Here is a 21,763-nt window from a genome sequence, read left to right on the forward strand (position 1 = left end):
ATTCTCTCAAGCACTTATTACAGTCCTCTGCATATGGTAAGTGCTCAGTAAATACTATTGATTGATTGATATCTGACTATGGGCTTTTTATTAATGCTTCTAGCTTCCATCTCTTTATCTAATTCCTCCCCTCCAGTTGGCCATGCTCCAGGTGATGAGCATAAGTTAGTGATTGACAGATTGACATCTTAAGTAAAATAGCTTTTCCTTGGCAGGGAGGGAAGGGAGTTTGTGGAGAGAAGTGCTGAAGAGATGACAGTTTGCCCATTCTGATACTCTAAACAATCATCTGGCAGTTTCTTCCTGTCATGTGTGAGCCACTGGTTTAGCCTAGACTATTCTCCTGGGTTTCCAGGGATGACTCTCATAGGGATAGTAGCATATAGGTCTGAAAATGTTTTTGGTGGTGCACAGTAGAATCCGTGTTACCATTAATTTGAAGTTTGGTTTTTAGAGTCCTATAAAATGGGTATTAATTTACAGATTTCATCATCTGAACTGATGCATTTAGTTTTCACAGTTAACCAGTAGTGTCTCCACATGGACACACACACACACACACACACACACACACACAGAGTCACTTATTGCCATGAGAGCTTATAGGTTAAGGAGAAAGCTGATTTATGGATCTTGATATTAAGGATCTTACAGTGCACATGGTAAGCAAATCAGACAAACATTTGTCATGAGAAATTTAAAGAAACATATTTACACAAATTCATTCATATACACATTTTCAGCCATGATATGCATAGATGGAAGAAAGTGTGGGTGAAGGATGGGTTTGGAGTTCTGGGTGTGGATGATCCTGAATCTGAACAATTTGCTAAGGCTTCAGAGGGGTTTTAAGCTCTTTTGAGTATCATTCATTTTTACTCTGTGTTCTGTTAATCCAAAAAGCCATCATATAGGTATTGATGTCTAAGAGAGTGGCATCATCATCAGAGCTGAGAGGCACAAGCATCCTGGTTTTCTCACCCTCTAGACTCCAAGCTCATTGTGGGCAGGGAATGTGTCTGTTATATTGCTGTATTATACTCTCCCAAGTGCTTAGTACAGTGATCTGCACCCAGTAAGTGCTCAGTAAATATGACTGACTGACTGAGGATGTGGGAGCAGAAATTTTCCAGGAGTTCAGCAATATGGGGACAAAACCCTTCCCCACTCCTCAGGTGTGCGAAGGTGAGTGACATGATCACCAGAGTCACCTAATCACCATCTTCCAAGGTACTCAGTAGACAGACAATAAATGTTCTTGATGAAAAGGATGATGACTGTGGTATATGCTTTAAATTCACCTGCAGGTTGATATTAAAAATAGCTAATAATGAATGAGCATGGTTCTACCCTTCTAGTTTGGGAGAATCTTGGCAGCAAAGAAAACAGGCCCATAACAATCCAGCAGCTGTTCTCCTGGAAAACCTATCCCCAACCTGCTCTCTTACCCTCTCACAATCAACTAAGTACACAATGCTGTTTACCCTAAAGCTTGGAGCAGGAAACACTTCATCCTCTCTAAAAAGTCATTAACATGGTAAGACATGCTCAACTCTTCACTGCTTGGCTCCCCATGGAGGTCAAATCTAGTTGACTATTAGTATATTAATTGAATTTTTATCATTTTCCCAGAGAATATAGAATAACACATATATGTCAATAAATGGAAATTATTGAACTTTTACTGTGTACTGAGCACTTGCTAAGCATTTGGGAGAGTACAGTGCAATACAGTTTATAGACATACCCCCCAAGGAGATCATCATTTGAATTCTCCCAAAAATACATGGAAATATACAAGATTAGGTTTTCTCTTAAGGGGACCCAAGTTGTGAGCCCTCCTGAGTGTGCTGGGGACTAAGGCCATCACACACCTCCTTTCCCCATATTCTCCCCTCATTCATTCATTCAATTGCATTTATTAAGCACTTGCTGTGTGCAGAGCACTGTAATAAGCACTTGGGAAAGTACAATACAACTGATGCTGCTTCTGCATGGTTATGAGGATGCAGAAGAACCAGTTGGCTGCACTTTCTCAGTGGGTCGCATCCTGGGGATGAGTCTTCGTTCACCAAATATATCTGGGTACATCCGGGTCCCAGTTGTCAAACAGAGGAATCACTGCTCCTGCTTCTATGGTAATGCATAAGCCAGTCTCTAGACCCTGCCTCCTCCTCCTCCCACAGCACACTTGGAGTTGTACAAGTTCAGGTAATAGTCAGAGCAGCGTGGCTCAGTGGAAAGAGCCCACGCTTTGGAATCAGAGGTCATGAGTTTGAATGCCAGCTCTGCCACTTGTCAGCTGTGTGACTGTGGGCAAGTCACTTAACTTCTCTGTGCCTCAGTTACCTCATCTGTAAAATGGGGATTAAGAGTGTGAGCCCCACGTGGGACATCCTGATTCCCCTGTGTCTACCCCAGCACTTAGAACAGTGCTCGGCACATAGTAAGCGCTTAACAAATACCAACATTATTATTATTATTATTGGGAGGCTCCAATTCTCCAAACAGTGATGACTGGGAAAGATGTTTAATTCATCTATCTACACTTTTAAGAAACCTCCTCTCCTCCCATTCCCTGGGATACAGCAGGGAATATCTGCAAACTGGCAGTAGAATTTTACTTATTTTCTTGGATGGTACTGCATCTCATCATTTTCCCCTTTTCCTTGTGAAGAACCTTCTTCACTTCAGGTTTGTCAAATCCTGTAAAGGCCGGGTTGGGATGGGGAATGTTAGCCAAAGTTATAATGGGAATTCTGAGATCTATAGAGAGTACACAGACACACACACATGCACACCCACACACAGTGAGTTGGGGGCAGAACCAAGAATCAACCCCAGGTATTCTCATTACTCATCACCTTCATTACCCTCAGTGGAATTTATCAAGCACTTACTATGTGTAGAGCATGGTACTAAGCACTTGGTAGAGTACAGTGCAAGAGAGTTGACAGACACATTCTCTACCCACGAGGAACTTACAATCTAAAGAAGACAGACATTTAAATAAATGAAGGATATGTACATGAGCACTGTGGGGCTGAAAGTGGGGTGAATAAAGGATAAAAATCCAAGAGCAAAGGAGATGCAGAAGGAAAAGAGAGTAGGGGAAATGAGGGCTTAGTTAGGGAGGATCTTTTTGAGTAAATGTGCTTTTAATAAGGCTTTGAATATGGGGAAAATTATAATCTCTGTCAGATATGAAGGGAGAAGGAGTTCCAAGCCAGAGATAGCACTTGGACAAGAGATCAGTGGCGAGACAGATATTGAGGTAGAGTGAGTAGGTTGGTGTTAGAGGAGTGAAGTTAAACTGCTGAGTAGGAAATCAGTGAGTTATAAGGGAGAGAGGGACGAGGAAAATGAGTGCTTTAAAGACAATAGTAAGTATATAATAATAATAATAATGATGTTGGTATTTGTTAAGCGCTTACTATGTGCAGAGCACAGTTCTAAGCGCTGGGATAGATACAGGGTAATCAGGTTGTCCCAAGTGAGGCTCACAGTTAATCCCCGTTTTACAGATGAGGTAACTGAGGCACCAAGAAGTTAAGTGACTTGCCCACAGTCACACAGCTGACAAGGGGCAGAGCTGGGATACGAACCCATGACCTCTGACTCCCAAGCCCCTGGTCTTTCCACTGAGCTATGCTGCTTCCCAACTGGAGGTTTTGAGGGGTGGGGAAATATGGGCTGAAAAGTTTCTTAGAAAATTGATCTGGTCAGCAGAATGAAGTATGGAGCGGAGTCTGGAGAGACAGAAGATGGGAGGTCAGCAAGGAGGCTGATGCAGTAGTCTAGGCGAGATATAAGTGCTTGGATCAAGATGGTGGCAATTTGGATGGAAAGGAAAGGACAGATTTTAGCCATGTTGTGAAGTTAGAAAGACAGGATTTTCTGATAGATTGACTATGTGGATTGAAAAAAGATGTCAAGGATAATGCCAAGGTTACAGACTTGTGAAACAGGGAGAATGGTGGTGCTCTTCACAGTGACAGAAAAGTCGGGGAAGGCCACACTTAATAAATACGGTTGAGTGAATGAATGAAAGTCATTCAACTTCTCTCTTCCTCAATTACTTAATCTGTAAAATGGGGATTAATAAAACTGTGAGCCCCATTTGGGACATGGACTGTGTCCAACCTGATCAGCTCATATCTACCCTAGTGCTTATTACAGGGCCTGGCGAATAGTAAGGGCTTAAAAAATACCAAAGAGAGAAAGGGGGAGAGTGAGAGATTTCTACTTTTTTTTTTATTAGATTACTGCTTTCTTTTTCAAAAAAATTGAACAAATTTAACAGATCAGATCTGTCATGGAGATAGGAGCTTTGATTAGCAAGACTCTTTATTCATTCAGTAGTATTTATTGAGCATTTACTATGTGCAGAGCACTGTACTAAGCACTTGGAATGTACAATTCAGCAACAGATAGAGACAATCCCTGCTCATCGACGGGTTTACAGTCTTTAACTTGCAGAGGATAGAATCCTCTATATGGATAGCTTTGTTTTCCTTTCCCCCTTAATACAAAACAGTTTTTTTCATTGAAACATCTCCTAAAACAGTTCATCTCTTCCTTAAATATAAATTAAGTTTGCAATACTTCTTGTCTTAAGTTATTGCCATATCCCTGGGAACATCCAATACTGATATATATATATGAATATATTATATACATATAATAGGCTTGTTATTTTGCAGCAGGATTGAGTTGAAGTTAAAACATGCCCAGTGATTAAGGCAATACTCACGCTACTGATGTGGAGAGATTACACATACCGGTGGGCGTGGTTCAAAAGACTGATGCTGGACTGATAATACATTCCACGCTCTGTACAGCTGTGTGCTATGCAGATGCAGTTGCTATCTGCTGCACCTGCTGCTGTTTTTGATTCTTTCTTTTGGTAATACACTTTCCCCAAAGCATTGGCTCTGTGGGAGCTGCCCCTACTCCCACCTGTGACTTGTTAGCCCGCCACAACTGCCTCCAAAGGAATCCATAATTTTGCTACATCCCTTGGATCAAGTGTATTTCACTGGCTTTTAAAATGTTTCCACAACTCTTCTAACTAGAGAAGAAACATAGCCAAATGGATGGAGCACGAGCCTGGAAGCCAGGGGACTTGCCTTCTAATCCCAGCTCTGCCACTTCCCTGCTGGGTGATCTTGAGCAAGTTGCTTGAATTCTCGGTTTCAGTTTCCTCATCTGTAAAATAGGGATGAAATACCTGTTCTCCCTTCCCCTTAGACTGTAAGCAAACATGGGCAGGTATCGTGGCTGATCTGGTACTCTTGTATATACTTAGTAGAGTGCTTGGCACAAAGTAAGGGCTCAACAAATATCACAATTATTATTACTTATGGTTTTTCCTCTTCAGTTCACCAAATTGCACCTGCCTACTTGGGGAACCCTATCATCTTGCATTTTCCTCCCATTTCCTGCCCAGAAAAACCTTGGATTTCAATGCACCAGGACCCTTTCTTTCTTTCTTTCTTTCCATTTTCAGATTTTGAGCCCCCCAAGAGACAGGGACCATATCTAATTACCATCTCTGTATTATTTCCCAGAGTTTCATTCAGTGCTCTGTACATAATAAGTACTTAATAAATTCTACTACTACTACTACTACTACTACCACCATCACTTCTCCTCCTCCTCTTTCTCAATGTGGGTGGACTGCATTCCAAAACTTGGCTTCAGTGATTGTGCCTTGACACTTGATATTAAGTATGACCTGTAGGTGACGCTGATAGAACTCAAGAAGATGGATGTAACGTCTGTGGTAGGTCCAGGTTTCATAGCTATGTGGAAGATTGGACACTATAACAGCTCTGTAAACCTTCAGTGTGGCCTATTATTCCGGGACATCCAAATGCAGATGGAAAACAGTCATAATAAATTGGTTTTGCTAGACTGTAACACAGACCAGGGCTTGTGAGAATTTGGAGCTGGGTGAACAGGCTACCACTGAATTGCCATGGGACTTTGACTTGGTCACTTACCTTTTCAACCACCATTGTCCCAGCTGAGAGTAACATCTGCCTCCACCTTACTTCTTCCAGTGGTTTTGAGTGTAAACTAGACAAAAAAAACTTGGAATGCTCTTAGTCCCTGCAGTCCCAAAGTTCTGTTTGCTCTTGTGCTATCCTGGGCACAATACAAAATTGGTCAAATGGAGCTAACTGCTGCCCTTAAAGAAAGGAATACCTGATTTGCTCCCTTTATTCATCCCTCCCACCTGAGTCCCACAGCACTTATGTCCATATCGATAATATATTGATTTAAATTAATGTCTGTCTACCTGTCTAGACAGCTCATTTTGGGCAGGGAATGTGTTATATTGTTATATTGTACTCTCCCAGTACAATTCAGAACAGTACAGTACAGTACAGAAAGTGGTCAATACATACAGTTGATTGATTACCTCCCTTTTCCTTTCCTCTTTGCCACACAGCACAGCCTACCCACCTCTATCAATCAGTCTCTGATATTGATTGAGCGCTTACTGTACTAAGTTCTGGGAGAATATAATCCAACTTTACGCTCCTGGTGGCTCATTGTTATTAGACTATAAGGTCCTTGTAGTCAGGGATCATGCCTACTAACCCTACTGTATTACATTTTCCCAAGCACTTAGTACAGTGCTCTGCACATAGCATACACTCAGTAAATACCATGATAATAATGATTATGGTATTTGTTAAGGATTTACCATGTTCCAAGCACTGGTCTAAGTTCTGGGGTAGGTACAAGGTAATCAAGTTGGACACAGTCCCTGTCCCACATGGGGCTCATAGTCTTAATTCCCATTTTACAGGTGAGGTAGCTGGGGTGCAGTGAAGTTAAATGACTTGACCAAGATCACACAAAAGACAAGTGGTAGAGCCGAGATGAGATCCCAGGTCCTTCTGACTTCCAGGCCCCGTGCTCTATCTACTGGGCCTATCTAATGTTGGTAAAAATACCAACATTATTATTACTAGGCCATGCTGCTTCTCCTCTTTTCTTGTCATTGATTGATTGAAATCGCTACCAAAATTATAAATTCATATTTATTAAGTTAAATAGGAAAAGACACTTTCTTTAAAAAGCATATTAAATACATTTCAGTAGAACTCATTTTTATTCTGTTTTGGGCTCACAAGTAGTATAAGGTATCACAGCCAAGTGAAAGGATTACAAAAGGCATGCCACTAATGGCAATACTTCATTCACTAGCCTGCTCCATCCACGAATATCAAAGGTCTCGGTAAAAAAAGGCCAGGGCCCAGGATAATCTCCATTTTGCAATGGGAGAAACTAAGGTAAAGAATGATTGGACCCACGTAGCAAGGGAAATCCTTTCCAGAATGTAACACTCAATCCATAACTCCTGACTTCCAGGACTCCATTCTCATAATCACTTCCTAAGCACTCCCTCCTTTATAGGAATAGGGCTTGAGTCATTTGCTCATTATAAAGTTCCATGTCTTTTCTGGAATACACATTTTCCACTATCTTCTGCTCTTTCCTGAATGCACAAGAATTATCTCAAGGCTCAGGAACACACTAAAGCAGTTATTAAGACCGGGAGGCACGTTTCAAACCACCCCACAATTTGGGATTTTAATTAATCTCAGTCTTCCATTACGTTACCCACTTCCAGATATCACAGAATATTTTTATCACTGCATAATTTGGACAGATCAGCAGCTCATAATTTGTAATCCAGCACTGCTAACTCCCTTTGACTGAAAAACACTTGAAAAAAAATGTTTCACCATCAGGGGGAGCTTTTGAGTTCTCAGAAAAGTAAAAAGAAATATGTGTGTGTGAGTGTGCGTGTGTGTATTACATTACAAATATATTACATATATATTTTTTAAAAACACCCAGTTCAGATCCTAGAAGCAACAGTCTGTCCAGCTGTTACCTGTGCCTACAACTCAATTATGGGAGCTGAATTTCTCAGCATCAAAAATTACTCCAGTTTCCCACTATTCTTTGGAAATAAAAGCGCAAATCATGTAAAACAATAAAAACAAGTGTCTTTAGGTAGGCTTCAAAATGTCAATCTTTCTGCAGCCCCAGTTTCTGAAAAACCGGTGGTCTTGAAAATCCTTTTCTCTTTCTTCTGATGATTCGATGGGGACCTTTGATGCAAGATGTGAATTAGCTGCACACAACTGCACTGAAGAGAATCCAAAACTGGGGGAGAGAGGGGGGAGCCTTTCCGATGGCATAACTTTAAGGACATCATAAGAAGGCAAAGAATTTTTTTAAAAAAAGACAGAGGGAAGGGAGAAAGACAGAGGGTGTGAGGGGGAGAGAAGGAAGGAGGGAGAGAAAAAGGCATTTTTTAAAAAAAAAAAGAAATCTGAGAATCAAGTTTCAAGACTCTTTATGTGCTGCAGAGAAGGATGAGGCTTCCCAGCAAAGTGCAAAGGGGATCCTGAGAGAAGAAATAGCTTTTTCTCTTTGGCAGGAAAAAAAATAGGAATGTGTGTTTTGAACTGGGCTGAGGAGGCAAGCTGGGAAGATTGTGACGGGGGCTTCCTAGTTTTCTCCACCGATACCTTCCCACGAATTGTCTTCTTTTAAAAAAAAGGGGTGGGGGGTAGGGGGGAGGAAGAGAGCAGGGAAAGAAGCAGAAAGCCCAGCAAAAGTGGGTGTAAGGCTGAGCAGCTATCTGCTTCTTCAAGCTGATTGATTAGTCATGATCCCTGCAGTTTTAATAGGGACTCATTCAATTGAGAAGGTGGAGCACTCTAGAGGAGATTAGCATATTCTTGTTTACTCATCTTCTGAGGGGCTTTTCCCTCTTTTCTTTCATTTTGTGAAGAAGGAGGGAGGGGGCCGGGGGAAGGAGGGGGCTGTGGCTTGTGTTATAAAGGAAGCAAAAAAAATAAATAAATTAGAGCATCTTTGGGGGGGAGGGAATTCAGTGGATCAGTGTCTTGGAGAAACTGGAGAGACTGAGAGAGGAGAGAGAGACAGAGAGAGAGAGAGAGAATGAAATAAAATAAAGGAAAAGAAAATCTAGGAGAGAAAAAGGAAAAAGAGGAGGAGGGAGTCCAGCCTGTGGAGCAGTAAGGAAGAAAAAGACGGATAAAGGAGGGAAAGGGCAGAAATTAAATTGCAAACAAGGAGGAGTTTGTCATTTTTAAAGGGGGGGGGGAGAGAGAGAGAGAGAGAGAGAGAGAGAGAGAGAGAGAGAGAAAAGCAAACATCGTTGGAAGGGCAGAAAGAGGGAAAATAGAGGGCAAGTGGGAAGGGGCTCGATCCGGAGCAGATCCCCAAGCAGGGGGAAGAAGAGAAGAAAGTAGAGGCGAGGAGGAGTCCAAAGCTGGCAGATCGGAAGGATTTGCAGGGGAGAAGGGGGGGGAAGATTGGAAATGCAGCCCTGGAGTTTGCTCCTGCCTCTCGGGCTCCTCTGTACGGCCCTGGCCAGCGGACCCGAGTGTGTGATGGACGAACGGTCCCGCAGGGCGAGAAGGGACGCCCGGCCCGGCCGCCCCCTCCGCCTCACCGCCCCGGGCACCTGTGCCACTAGGCTAGCCCGGGGCAGGCGCTCGGTAGCCGGGCTGGAAGGTCCGCGCGTCCCCCGCAGGAGGCAGCAGCGGGAGGTGCGGGGCCAGCGGGACTCCCTCATCCCAAACCGGGCGCTCTATTTCAGAGGACGAGGCGATCAGCTGCGGCTGAAAGCGGATATCGAACTGCCCAGGGACGCCTTCACTTTACAAGCCTGGCTGCGAGCCGAGGGAGGACAGAGATCGCCAGCTGTCATCGCAGGTAGGTGCCTGGCCGGGACCGGCGGGACCGGGGCGGCAGCGGCGAGGGCTGTCACCTCCCCGAGCCCGTCGCTCCCGGGGCCACCGGGCTGGCCACCGGGCTGGCCACCGGGCTGGCCATCGGGCTGGCCCCCGGGCTGGCCACCGGGCTGGCCACCGGGCTGGCCAGGGGGGCGAGCGCTGGGGCTGCCCCCGGGCATCTCTGGCCCCCGCGCACGTGGGTCCGCAAGCGAAGGTGCCTCGCCTGTGTGCCCGTGTGCTGGGTGCTGGGTGCTGGGTGGTGCGTGCTGTTTGGGGCTGGGTGCATCGCCTACATGACCGCTGGAGAGACTCAATCGGAGAGGCGGCGCGGCTCAGGGGAGCGAGTCCGGTGCTCGGGAGTCAGAGGCCGTGGGTTCTAATCCCGCCTCTGATCCGTCGCTCCTCTGCTGGGTGACCTCGGGCAAGCCGCCGAACTCCTCTGTGCCTCAGTGCCCTCATCGGGAAAAGGGGGATGGAGACGGTGAGCCCCCTGGGGGACCACCCGATGACCTTGTGTCTCGCCCAGCGCTTGGCACCTAGTCAGCGCTTCACAAATGCCATCATTAGAGGAGAAGCGGTGTGGCTCAGTGGAAAGAGCCCGGGTTTGGGAGTCAGAGGTCAAGGGTTCTAATGCCGACTCCGCCACTTGTCAGCTGTGTGACTTTGGGCAAGTCACTTCACTTCTCTGGGCCTCAGTTACCTCATCGGTAAAATGGGGATGAAGACTCAGCCCCACGTGGGACAACCTGATTCCCTTGTATTCCCCGCCTCCAGCGCTTAGAACAGTGCTTGGCACAAAGTAAGTGCTTAAAAAATGCCATCGTTATTACTAAATTACCAACAAGGGGGGGGGGGGAAACAAGAAAGTGTGCGCCACTCGATTTTTAAAGTTAAATTACCCCTCTGCGGGAGGACCGAGTTTTTTTTTTCCCTCCAAACTCCTTCTGGATAGGGAAAAGATGACGGGGACTGTATAGGAGAGCCACCACCCGGAATACCCCCGGCTCGGGGATGTTGAGGATGCAGGAGAAGTGTCGCGCAGAAAAATCCCCATCCCGGGGCAGCGGGGGGACATGGAGGAGGGGGGCAGTAGTGGGGGGCGGGATTCACTGATTATTTTTTTCCAACTGTGAGTCCGTTGTTGGGGAGGGACTGCTCTATTGCCGAATTGTACTTTCCCAGCGTTTAGTACAGTGCTCTGCGCACCGGAAGCGTTCAGTAAATACGATTGAATGAATGAATGAGACCCCGTCATTCGCTTTAGCTCCATGACTTGCTTAGTTTCTTGAGTGAGGACGATACGGAAAAATTGTGGCTGTTTAGTTAACTTAGTTGTAGAAAGTCTCCCTGTTCCCTGCGACCGCCCCCCACAACGCTGCCTTTAAGCAGCCCTGAACCACTTGGGTGATGCAGCCTTTGGGAGATACGCTTAAGGTAGTTTGCTCGCGAGAAATCATACCTGGAATCAAATCGATGGTGGGCAGACCGCTCCAAAAAAAAAAAAAAATCTTTCAGCACCAGGCGTGCGTATTGGCTTAACCTGCTGAAGTCTGACAATAATGTCACATGCTCCACTTTTCTCATTTGAGTTTTATGAGCCTAGGGTGAATTCAGATAGGCACTCTCTCTCCCTCTCTCCCTCTCTCTCTCCCTCCTTCTCTCCCTCTCTCTCTCCTTCTCTCTCTCTTGCTCTCTCTCCCTCTGCCTCTTTCACCCTCCCTCTCTCTCCTTTAGTGGTAGAGGCGTTTTAGTGAAATAAGACACTTTTAGAGGGATAGAGACCCTGAAATGCCACAACATCCATCTTTACTCTAAATGAATCTTTGGAAATGCCTTTATGGGGGGAGGGGAGAAGGGGGGGGCCGCTGGGGGAGAATAAGGAAAAGAGAGGGTGGGGGCAGGGCAGGTTTTATAGTTATCTCACTAGGATATTCCCTCTTAAGTGCAAAGTTTCCATGCCCTAGGATCCCTTAAAGAGTCAGGAAGTGGCTCCCCTTTTCTTTAATGATGGTAGTCCCCTCTCAAAACTCAAGGCAATCTCTTTTCTTCCCATTCCTTTTCTCTTTTTGGGGGGGGGGGGGAGAGAAGGAAGGGTGAATCAATGAGACCCTCATCAATGAGGGCAGCTGACTCTCATTTCATCATTGAAAAAAAAAAGTTGTCTATAGCTTTTCTCTCTTGGGTCCCGTTTTTATTGGGATTCTCCTCCTTGCCCCATGTAATACTATTGCAATATGCAACAAAGCCCCATTCCCTTTGAGAGACCCCCTAGGTATCCTAACTTTCCCAGATGCTTGTCCTCTGAGGGGTTCACTTTAAGGAAACTGACGGAAAAAAGGGGAAAATACATATTCTGTGAGAGGAGGCGAGAACACTCTAGCATTAAGAAACAGAGTATGATGCATAATTTCAGTGAGGGGACAGTCTGTAGTCATCAATGGCACAACGACGACGACAACAATAATAATGTTTATGGACAAATGTGTGTCTATATCACTTTAAGAGGCTGAGCTCCCCCGTTCCAAGGAGCGTAAAATATTGTCTTATTCTTCGCAATCTTCTCTTATGGTACCGGGACTTTGACTGCTCCCCCTCAGTGAAGAAAGACAGACACTGGGTTTGGACAGATTTCGTCAATGAAAACACAGAGTAAACAGATTTAATTTAATATGACACCTGAGTGCTTCCCGAGTCTGTTTTATAAGAATCTGTAATTCAGACAATAAACCTTTATCCACACCACCCTCTCTCCCCCTGCCTCTCTACACCCTACACAAAACACACACACAAACGCACTGAGAGATTGTAGCAGTAAAATACTTTAATTGGATGGGGGAAGTGGGGTTATTGCTTGTATAAAATACTTGGCTCATTCTTCGCATGGAAACAGCATTCCTCTCACAAAGAAATGCCCTGGTAAAATACCAGAAATCTCGTAGCGTTACTCCACAGGACTCTGCGATTTTCTTTTTTCCTTCCCCCAGTTGAAGACAAGCCAGATCGGGCTATGTGTAAACACCTGGAATAGCTCCAAAGAAGGGCTCACCCTGAGTATCCTCCACACACATTACAGTCTCTTGGCCTGGGAAGAACCTGTTTCTTCCTCGAATTAAAAAACAAACAAGCACGGAGGTTCCTGGCAGGCAGAACTTAGACTCTTTCATTTGTATATGTTCGGGTTGGAAGAGTTCTTGTTGAAACAGGGCAATTTCTCATTTTCCTTTAGTCCCAGAACACGTACCTGTCCTGCGTAGGTCTGCTTAACCCCTCACAAAGATGTCTATGATCCTTTTCTGACCCACCTTAGAGTCAATAACCTGTGCAAAGGGCGAAAGCATCCCTATCCCTGGACGGAGCAGATGGTGTGTCAGTTTAACTAATTACCAGCATGAACTGGAATCCAGGTTACCAATTTCTGTAGTGATGTTGGCAACCCTGAAATAAAGGAACCGCTCTGCTATTTCAGGCAAAGAGAGTTTCTGTTTTGCCATCAAGCCAAACTCCCTTACATCACACTCTCCTGCAGGATTCAATTTGGTTTCGTAAACGGCTAATTTTACAGCACTATTAAACAGACTCGTCATCGGCTTGGGCCAGCCCTCTGCGCTCGGGGTGGGCGGGCCTTATTACTAGGGTCTCCTAGTTTCCACACTGGTTTACTGGGCTGTGATTTCTGCTCACTCTGACTTCATTGATACCATCCCTGGTATTTGGAGAAGCAGAACCTTTGACAAAATAAGACACGTGAACCTCGAAATATGTGCCGAATGGAAAAAAAAAAGGAACAACAACAAAAACAACAACAGTGTGTTATTTTACAAAGGCACAGCCAGACCCCGAAAACAATAACTTCTTTTTCCCCACCTCTGACGCATTCACGCTAGACAAACAGGGACCCACGGGCCATCCACAACAAAACAAAGCACCTTCTGCTCGAAGCTCCAGAGGCACACACGCTCACCTTAACTACAGACGCACACACCACCAGAACTAAACTTGTGCTTGCAGCTCAATCCGTGTCAGTTTCAAACAGAGCAATCCTTTCTGACACATTCTTCTGCTTAGTAGAAACAAACAAGCTAGCCTCAGATGAACTTCCTGCCTTCAGTTAGCAAACAAAAGGGTTAATTCACTCAAGCCAACATAGAGTGAGTTAACCTGGTTAAGTGTTTCAAGATAAGTGAGATAAAATGTTAAGCACGTTATGAGCACCCTCCAACCCCCACCAAGAATAGAAAATTTTGAATTCCTGTTAAGAAAGAGAAAGGAGGGATTTTCCTGGATTTCCTCTAGTCCATGTTGATTGCTGGTAGACAGATTGGATGTGGGGCTGTCTGAATTTTATTCGGAGACTGGCTGAATGAAGGACCAGAAGTCAGAGCTGGAGCAGGAGGCTTGTTGGCTGAGCCCAAGAGCCAGAGAGTGAAAGTTATTTGTGTGTTTTGTTTCGCTCATTCCCCTTCCCCCCCCCCCCCCCCCCCCCATGGCCTACAGAGAGCAGGAGCCTCATTGAAAAGACCTTCACTTAAGGAAGGGCCTGTGCTTTCCCACTTCTTCAATTCCTACAGAATTCAGGTTGGGGGGGGGGGGGGTCGGCGGGCGGAGGGGTGTGAGGAGGCAAGAGAGAAACCTAGGGAGAGAGAAATGGGGGAAGGGGAGGGAGAGAAAGACAGAGAGAGAGAAGAGCTAGGCATCACACTGCCAGGCCTCAGAGGCACCTTACCTTTTGGCAGGGCCCCAACCAGGACTTTATCAACTGTGCAATCATTAAGATATAGGAGCAGGCTGCACACTTTGGGAAAATAGTACACCTCCACATTTCCCTCCATACTCCTTCCATTACCTTCTAAATTATTTTCTTACAATTCATTAATGATGAATGAGTTGAACAAAGGCCGGGGGACTTGGGGAGAGGCTGTTGGCAGATGACTTTTTCAACAGGTGAATTTCTGCCTTCCTGTCGTGTTCAAATATGCATTTCAGATATCACTGCTTTTCACCTGCAAGATGTTTCCATAATAATTGTCTTCGAGGTTTGAGGTATTTTTGTTTTCATAAAATTCTGATTTTATATAAGAGGCAATATAGCTTTCGAGCTTTTACTGAAGTATTAATAGGCTCCTTGAACAGATATAGCCTAGTCAGTTATCAAGCCAACATCTGATTCCTCTCTTAGCCTTTGTTTTGATGTCTTTCTCCCCATTTCTAGACTATAAGCCCGGTGTGGGCAGGGATTGTCAGTCTTTATTGCTGCACACTTTCCAAGTGCTTAGTACAGTGCTCTGCACACAGTAAGTGCTCAATAAATACGATTGAATGAATGAATGATGGTACTATTCTAAGGACCAATAGGGGACCAGGTGGGTCCAAAGCAGCGTAGCCTAGTGGAAAGGGCACAGGCCTGGGAATCAGAGGACCTGGATTCTAATTCCCACTCTGCCAGGTAATTGCTGTGTGACTTTGGGCAACTCATTTAATTTCCCCCTCTAGTCTTTAAGCTTGTTGTGGAGAGGAACTTGGGAACCTCTCCCACGTCCTTAAAATAGTTCTAGAAAGTTTAGAACTCAGGATGCTCTGAGGACAAATAAGCCCTCAAACTCATAGGAGCTTAAGGGACCTGCTTTTAAACTGACTGTTTCAAAGGTATTTCAGTAGAACTTGCATTGCAGGGGACTGGTTTTCTAGTGGTGAGAACTTAACAACTAGAGCAAGGAGTCTCGAATACCATTCTCTGCTCTTCTGAGAGCAGCTGAATAATCTTGGGGAAGACCCTGGCCATCCTTCTTGCCTTCACAACATAGAAGGGATAATTCTAGCTGCCCTGAAAATATGTAGAGTCACAAGAGTAGATCTAAATAAAACCAGAGGAGATGAGCAGGAGAGGGGTCTGTGTAGAGCAGAGCCCACTGCTACTCTTTGACTGATGGGAGGAAGGTGCCAACTCAGAGGTGCCAGGACATCCATGGGAGGGCTAAAACACCTATGGATCTGGCATTTTCATATTCTCCTCTGGATAGAGAAGAAAAAGATTGAGGAGGAGAAAAAGTGGAAGAGAAAAGATGCATGGAGACAGGTGATTTTGTTTTCCACATTGTAAGTAGAAAATCCTCATAGCCCCTCCCTATGAAATGGGTTTATTATTGATACTATTTCTTATTTTATCTTTTTAGTTTTCCCTTTTAATATATGAGCAGAAGGAGACATGGACATACCCTATGCTTGTGACCCTTGGCAATAAGAAATATCTTTGGATGGTCCTGACTTGAGAGGAAGGCAGAATTGTGTGGTGAGATTTCAAGTTATTTGTCCATATTCAAAGAGCAAAACTCAAGGAAAACAAGGAAAACAAACTCAATCTCTGACCTGAATAATTTCTTCTTGTCTAAATTAAGGCACATCATCTCGAGTTTAAAATTAAGCTATCACTAAGGAAGGGAATAAAGTGATCCCTCAGAGATTAATCAGTCAATGATATTCATTGCTCATTAGAGCACTGTACTTCAGCATCATCAGCACTTGGGAGAGTACAATACAATAATAATAATAATGTTGGTATTTTTTAAGCGCTTACTATATGCAGAGCACTGTTCTAAGCTCTGGGGTAGACACGGGGGAATCAGGTTGTCCCACATGGGGCTCACAGTCTTAATCCCCATTTTACAGTTGAGGGAACTGAGGCACAGAGAAGTTAAGTGACTTGCCCACAGTCACACAGCTGACAAGTGGCAGAGCTGGGATTCAAACTCATGACCTCTGACTCCAAAGCCCATGCTCTTTCCACTGAGCCACGCAATACAAAAGAATTGATAGACACATTCACTCCCCATCATAAGCAGTGTGGCTACTTGGTAGAGCACGGGCCTGGGAGCCAGAAGGACATGGGTTCTGATACTAACTCCAACACTTAAATGCTGTGGGACAAGCACAGCAAGTCACTGTGCAAGTCACTTAACTTCTCTGTGTCTCAGTTACCTCATCTGTAAAATGGGGATTAAGACTGTGAGCCCTATGTGGGTCAGGGACTGTGTCTAACCAGATTGATGTGTATTGACCCCAGCTCTTAGTAGAGTACCTGGAGGATGGGGAACGTATCTACCAACTCTGTTGTAGTGTTACTCTCCCAAGGGCTTAGAACAGAGCACTGCAAACAAAATTTTCTCAGTAAATACCGTTGATTGATTCCTTCTACTGTCCCCTACCTCTTCATTCAATGTCTTTTGCCTGAAGGTGCTTCTCCTTATCTTTGTTACTATTGAGTCTTTCTTTGTTGCCATTGGTTGACTCTGGAGGGTGCTTAGTGTTTGGAACAGAAATTTACATCCTATCTTTGGTACCTTACCCAGAAATTTTGTTATAATCAAGTCAGTTAGATGGGGAGGTTGGAGAGGAGCATGGAGTCCTGTAAGTCTGAGAAGCATTAGGGAATGTCCTCTCTAATTCCCCCAGTTTATAACTCTTTTTACAAGTTTGCATTTTATTGCCATCTGGAGATCTCTGAACCATTCTACATCCTTTCTCAGGTCTTTTGGTCTGAGAGGATTGTGGGTGGGAAAGCAGAAGAGAGTCTGGTGGCCGAAGATCAGATCTGGTAGGTAAAGACTGTGGTGAAGGAAGCTTCCCTTTCCTGGAAGAAGCTTCCTTTCTTTCCTAGAAGAAGATCCTCTTCTTTCCTGGAGGAAGCCTCCCTTCTTTCCATGTTGCTTGGGGTGTGATTTCAACCAGCCTCAGTTACTATCTGAAAAATGGTCATCTCCATCAGCATCAACACTGCTTCCTTTGCTAGAGTGTTGGAAAGTTTAATTAATGAGCTTGAGTAAGTCGAGCTTTCTCATAACAAAGCATAGTGAAAGTGCTCACAGGAACACTTCAAGTGACACTCTCCATCCATTTTTCACTTTGGCAAGGACTAGATGACTTTATTCCTGTTTATCCCTTATTAAACAAAGAATGCTCTAACTACATCCCCAACCACCACAGCTTAGGGAAGGGATTTAGGTTTAAATATAATTTTAATAGGATAGCTCAAAAGATTACAGTGTATCTTCACAATTTCCCCATCTGTACTAGTGTTTTTTTTTCCTTTTTATTCTGATTTCTACAGGAAACCACCATCCCTTTCTCTGTTAATACTGCCTCATCCCCTATCCCTGGAATATCTCTCCGTTTCTCTCTCTTGCACGCATGCACAATTCCCAGGACTCCTTTGATTTTTCTCAGATCAATGGAGCATTTAAACTCCAATCATAAAGAAAAGAAAGCGTGTTTATTCTCCTAAATTGTTTGACACAAACGAAAGAGTCTGTAAAATGCTGAGCGAGCAGGGAGGGGGAGCGCCTAGGCAATGTTTACATTGGATTTGCAGTTCAGGTTTCACAAAGCCCTAGGTTACAGCCCATTAAAACAGGCCAGCGGTAGCAGCGGTAGGAAGCCCTGGGTGGTGGAAGGGCACAGAACTAACTCCTGGGTGCTGAGGCACTGAGGGCATGTGGAAGAACAGGGAAGAGATGAAACTTCTTGGAGTTACTTCAAAAGGTAGAATGGGAATATTTTCATCATGACTGAATAATGGAGAGGCCTCAGCCAGTGAACAGTATAATTTATGGAGTAAAAATTACACCTAAAAACAGGGGGTTCTACCTTGAAATGAAGTTCCCCATCCAGCGCTTAGAACAGTGCTTGGTACATAGTAAGCGCTTAACAAATACCATCTTTATCTTAAGTAACTCTCGGGTTCATCCCCGGTTAAGTAGAGTAATAGGATCAAGTAAGAATTCTTTGTAGTAAAAGAGTGTGAACTTTTATACTCAGAGACGGAATGAGCACAAACATCCCAAGTTACCTTGACCTAGTCACTTTGCCTCTCAAGACTCTACAGTCTCCATTGGTAAAGTAGAATTCCGCATGCTTGTTTCCACCAACTCTGAAACACAGTGCTTAACAAGACTAAGAGAAAGGAACTGGATGAACTAAGGTTTTATTCTCTTTGTGCATAAAATACTCTACAGCCCTGCAGGGGAAGTCCAGATTTCTATAGATTGCCTCATCCAGAAAATAAAACGGGGACTCCTCTTTAGCTAAAGGAAGTGGGGGAGGTGGAGAGAAAAGAAAATAAGAAAAAACTTCCCCTATTTTCATCCTTTCTCCTGCCCTTTCTTCCTCTTTCCAACTGGAAACACTATTTATATAACAGGTACACTTTTTTCTGTAGCAGCTGATGCAAGCTCATCACCACCTTCTCCACTTCTTCTTCCTCTCCCTCATATCAGCTCCTTATTTTGGGTTCTTTGGTACTCACTCACCTATCTGATGTCCTGGTTTAACCTCTATATTCCTTCTTCTGATAGAAGCCATTTTAGTCTGTTTCTCTTGGGCTTAGCTTTTCATACATCTAGAGTAACTGTTGTGACCTCAAAGTCTCTTTTCACCTTGTGAGGGGAATGAGCTTTCTTTCTCAGGAACATCGGAAATAAGTCCTCCAGCAATGAATAATTCTTGAATCTTCTTACATTTTTCTTCTTTTGGTGGGGTTCTCTCTAAGGTGCAAATGAATAGGAATTAGAAGATGATTATTAAATTGAAAACATTCTGAAAATGAGAAGGTGTGGAGAGAAACCCAAACTGGGAGATAAGTAGTCATAGAATTGGCCCTGTGACAGCCAAAAGCCAATAGCCATACAACTGCCCTCCATGATCCTGAATAAGTGTCTTATTTTATTATGGTAGTATTATTATTATGGTACTGGTTAAGTGCTTACTTTGTACCATGCCTGTTCTATCTGCTGGGATCCTTACAAGTTAGTCAGGTTGAAGGCAGTTCCTGTCTCACATGGAGCTCATAGGCCAAGTAGGAGGGAGAACAGGAATTGTATCCCCATTTGACAAATGAGGAGACTGAGGCCCAGAGTAATGACTTACCCAAGCTCACCCACCAACCAACTGGCAGAGCCAGAAGTGCAATCTATGCTTTCTGACTCCTTGGCTGTGCACTTCGTACTAGTCCATGCTGCTCCTCATTCGAGTTAGGCCCTTTAAAAATCGATTTCTTTTCTCTCAGGAGCCATGTTTTTCCTCCTCATTATTATCTAATTAATCTTTTCTTTATTTGTTTTAAATCATTTTCCCACATAGGCTCCTCTCACTTTCACTTCTTCTCCTGTTTCCTTCCCCCCCTTTCTGTTTCCCAGAGGGCTGCTGTCAGCATGAAACCAAGAGGGGAGTGGGAGATCTTTCAGGCAGCCATGAACAGATGCAGGGAGTTAGGCTCTCGCTTCTTCCCTACCTCACATAAATCCATTGCTTCAGTATAGGCTGTTTGGTTTAGTTGGGGGGCAGGGGAAGGAGAGAGAAAGTGAGACCTCATGAGCCTGCCTTCGACTCTTGAATACCTAAAATCTATTCGGAGTTTTCCAAGAAATGTCAAATATCAAGGGAGAATTGGGGGATGTTTGGGGTGACCTTTGCTTCTTTTAGGTTGTTTCATTTTTTATTTGGGCCTACTTTAGTTTGATTCCATTGGCCACTTTAACGCCTACTTACGGCTTTTGTCAGGATGTGGCACAAATGTTTCAGGTTGTTCACTCTTCAGTCCACTATTGCTAACCTTGTCACTCTACCTCGACTTGTTTATCGTACAGCCAGTCCTCGCCCATGTTCGCCCTCTGACCTGGAACATCTTCCCTACTCAAATCCGAAAGGGTCTCCCCACCTTCAAAGCCTTGTTGAAGGCACGTCTCCAAGAGGCCTTCCCTGACTAAGCCCCCATTATCTCTTCTCCCAATCCCTTCTGCATTGCCCTGCCTTGCCCCCTTTATTCATCTCCACCTCCACCCACCCCGACCAGCCCCACAACACTTATGTACATATCTCTTATTTATATTAATTGTATGTCTTTCTCTCCAGACTGTATAAGCTCATTGTGGGCAGGGAATGTGTCTACTTATTGTTATAGTGTACTCTCCTGAGCGCTTAGTTCAGTGCTCTGCACACAGTAAGCAGTCAATAAATATGATTGAATGAATGAATAATGTTGCCTCAAGGGACTTTCCTTACCCATGTGTCATTCTTCACCCCACTGGCTCAGGAGACACAGAGTGGCTAGTGTTATACAAACTGTGTGTTTTGCTCAATCCTTTGCCCATGGCACCTCATAAATAATCACTTTCATTCATTCAATAGTATTTATTGAGCGCTTACTATGTGCAGAGCACTGTACTAAGCTCTTGGAATGAACAAGTCGGCAACAGATAGAGACAGTCCCTGCTGTTTGACGGGCTTACAGTCTAATCGGGGGAGACGGACAGACAAGAACAATGGTGATAAATAGAGTCAAGGGGAAGAACATCTCGTAAAAACAATGGCAACTAAATAGAATCAAGGCGATGTACATTTCATTAACAAAATAAATAGGGTAATGGAAATATATACAGTTGAGTGGACGAGTACAGTGCTGAGGGGATGGGAAGGGAGAGGGGGAGGAGCAGAGGGAAAGGGGGAAAAGAGGACTTAGCTGCGGAGAGGTGAAGGGGGGGGTAGAGGGAGTAGAGGGGGAAGAGGAGCTCAGTCTGGGAAGGCCTCTTGGAGGAGGTGAGTTTTAAGTAGGGTTTTGAAGAGGGGAAGAGAATCAGTTTGGCGGAGGTGAGGAGGGAGGGCGTTCCGGGACCACGGGAGGACATGGCCCAGGGGTCGACGGCGGGATAGGCGAGACCGAGGGACAGTGAGGAGGTGGGCAGCAGAGGAGCGGAGCGTGCGGCGTGGGCGGTAGAAAGAGAGAAGGGAGGAGAGGTAGGAAAGGGCAAGGTGATGTAGAGTCTTGAAGCCTAGAGTGAGGAGTTTTTGTTTGGAGTGGAGGTTGATAGGCAACCACTGGAGTTGTTTAAGAAGGGGAGTGACATGCCCAGATCGTTTCTGCAGGAAGATGAGCCGGGCAGCGGAGTGAAGAATAGACTGGAGCGGGGCGAGAGAGGAGGAAG

At 44.7% G+C, this 21,763-nt stretch overlaps 1 protein-coding gene across 2 annotated transcripts in view; it reads left to right on the forward strand.

The window, feature by feature from the left end:
* Positions 1-9,168: 9,168 nt before the first annotated feature.
* Positions 9,169-21,763, forward strand: part of PAPPA (pappalysin 1) — a 276,545-nt gene continuing 263,950 nt past the window's right edge. The window contains exon 1 of one of the 2 annotated variants that reach the window (XM_029063723.2): positions 9,169-9,774. In XM_029063723.2, coding sequence (XP_028919556.1) covers positions 9,378-9,774 — 397 coding nt within the window. In that variant the 5' untranslated portion in view covers positions 9,169-9,377. The remainder of the gene's footprint in view (positions 9,775-21,763) is intronic. The other variant, XM_029063721.2, reaches the window with a different exon arrangement.

The sequence above is a fragment of the Ornithorhynchus anatinus genome, chromosome 4 (assembly GCF_004115215.2).
Source record: "Ornithorhynchus anatinus isolate Pmale09 chromosome 4, mOrnAna1.pri.v4, whole genome shotgun sequence".
Lineage (NCBI taxonomy): Eukaryota > Metazoa > Chordata > Mammalia > Monotremata > Ornithorhynchidae > Ornithorhynchus > Ornithorhynchus anatinus.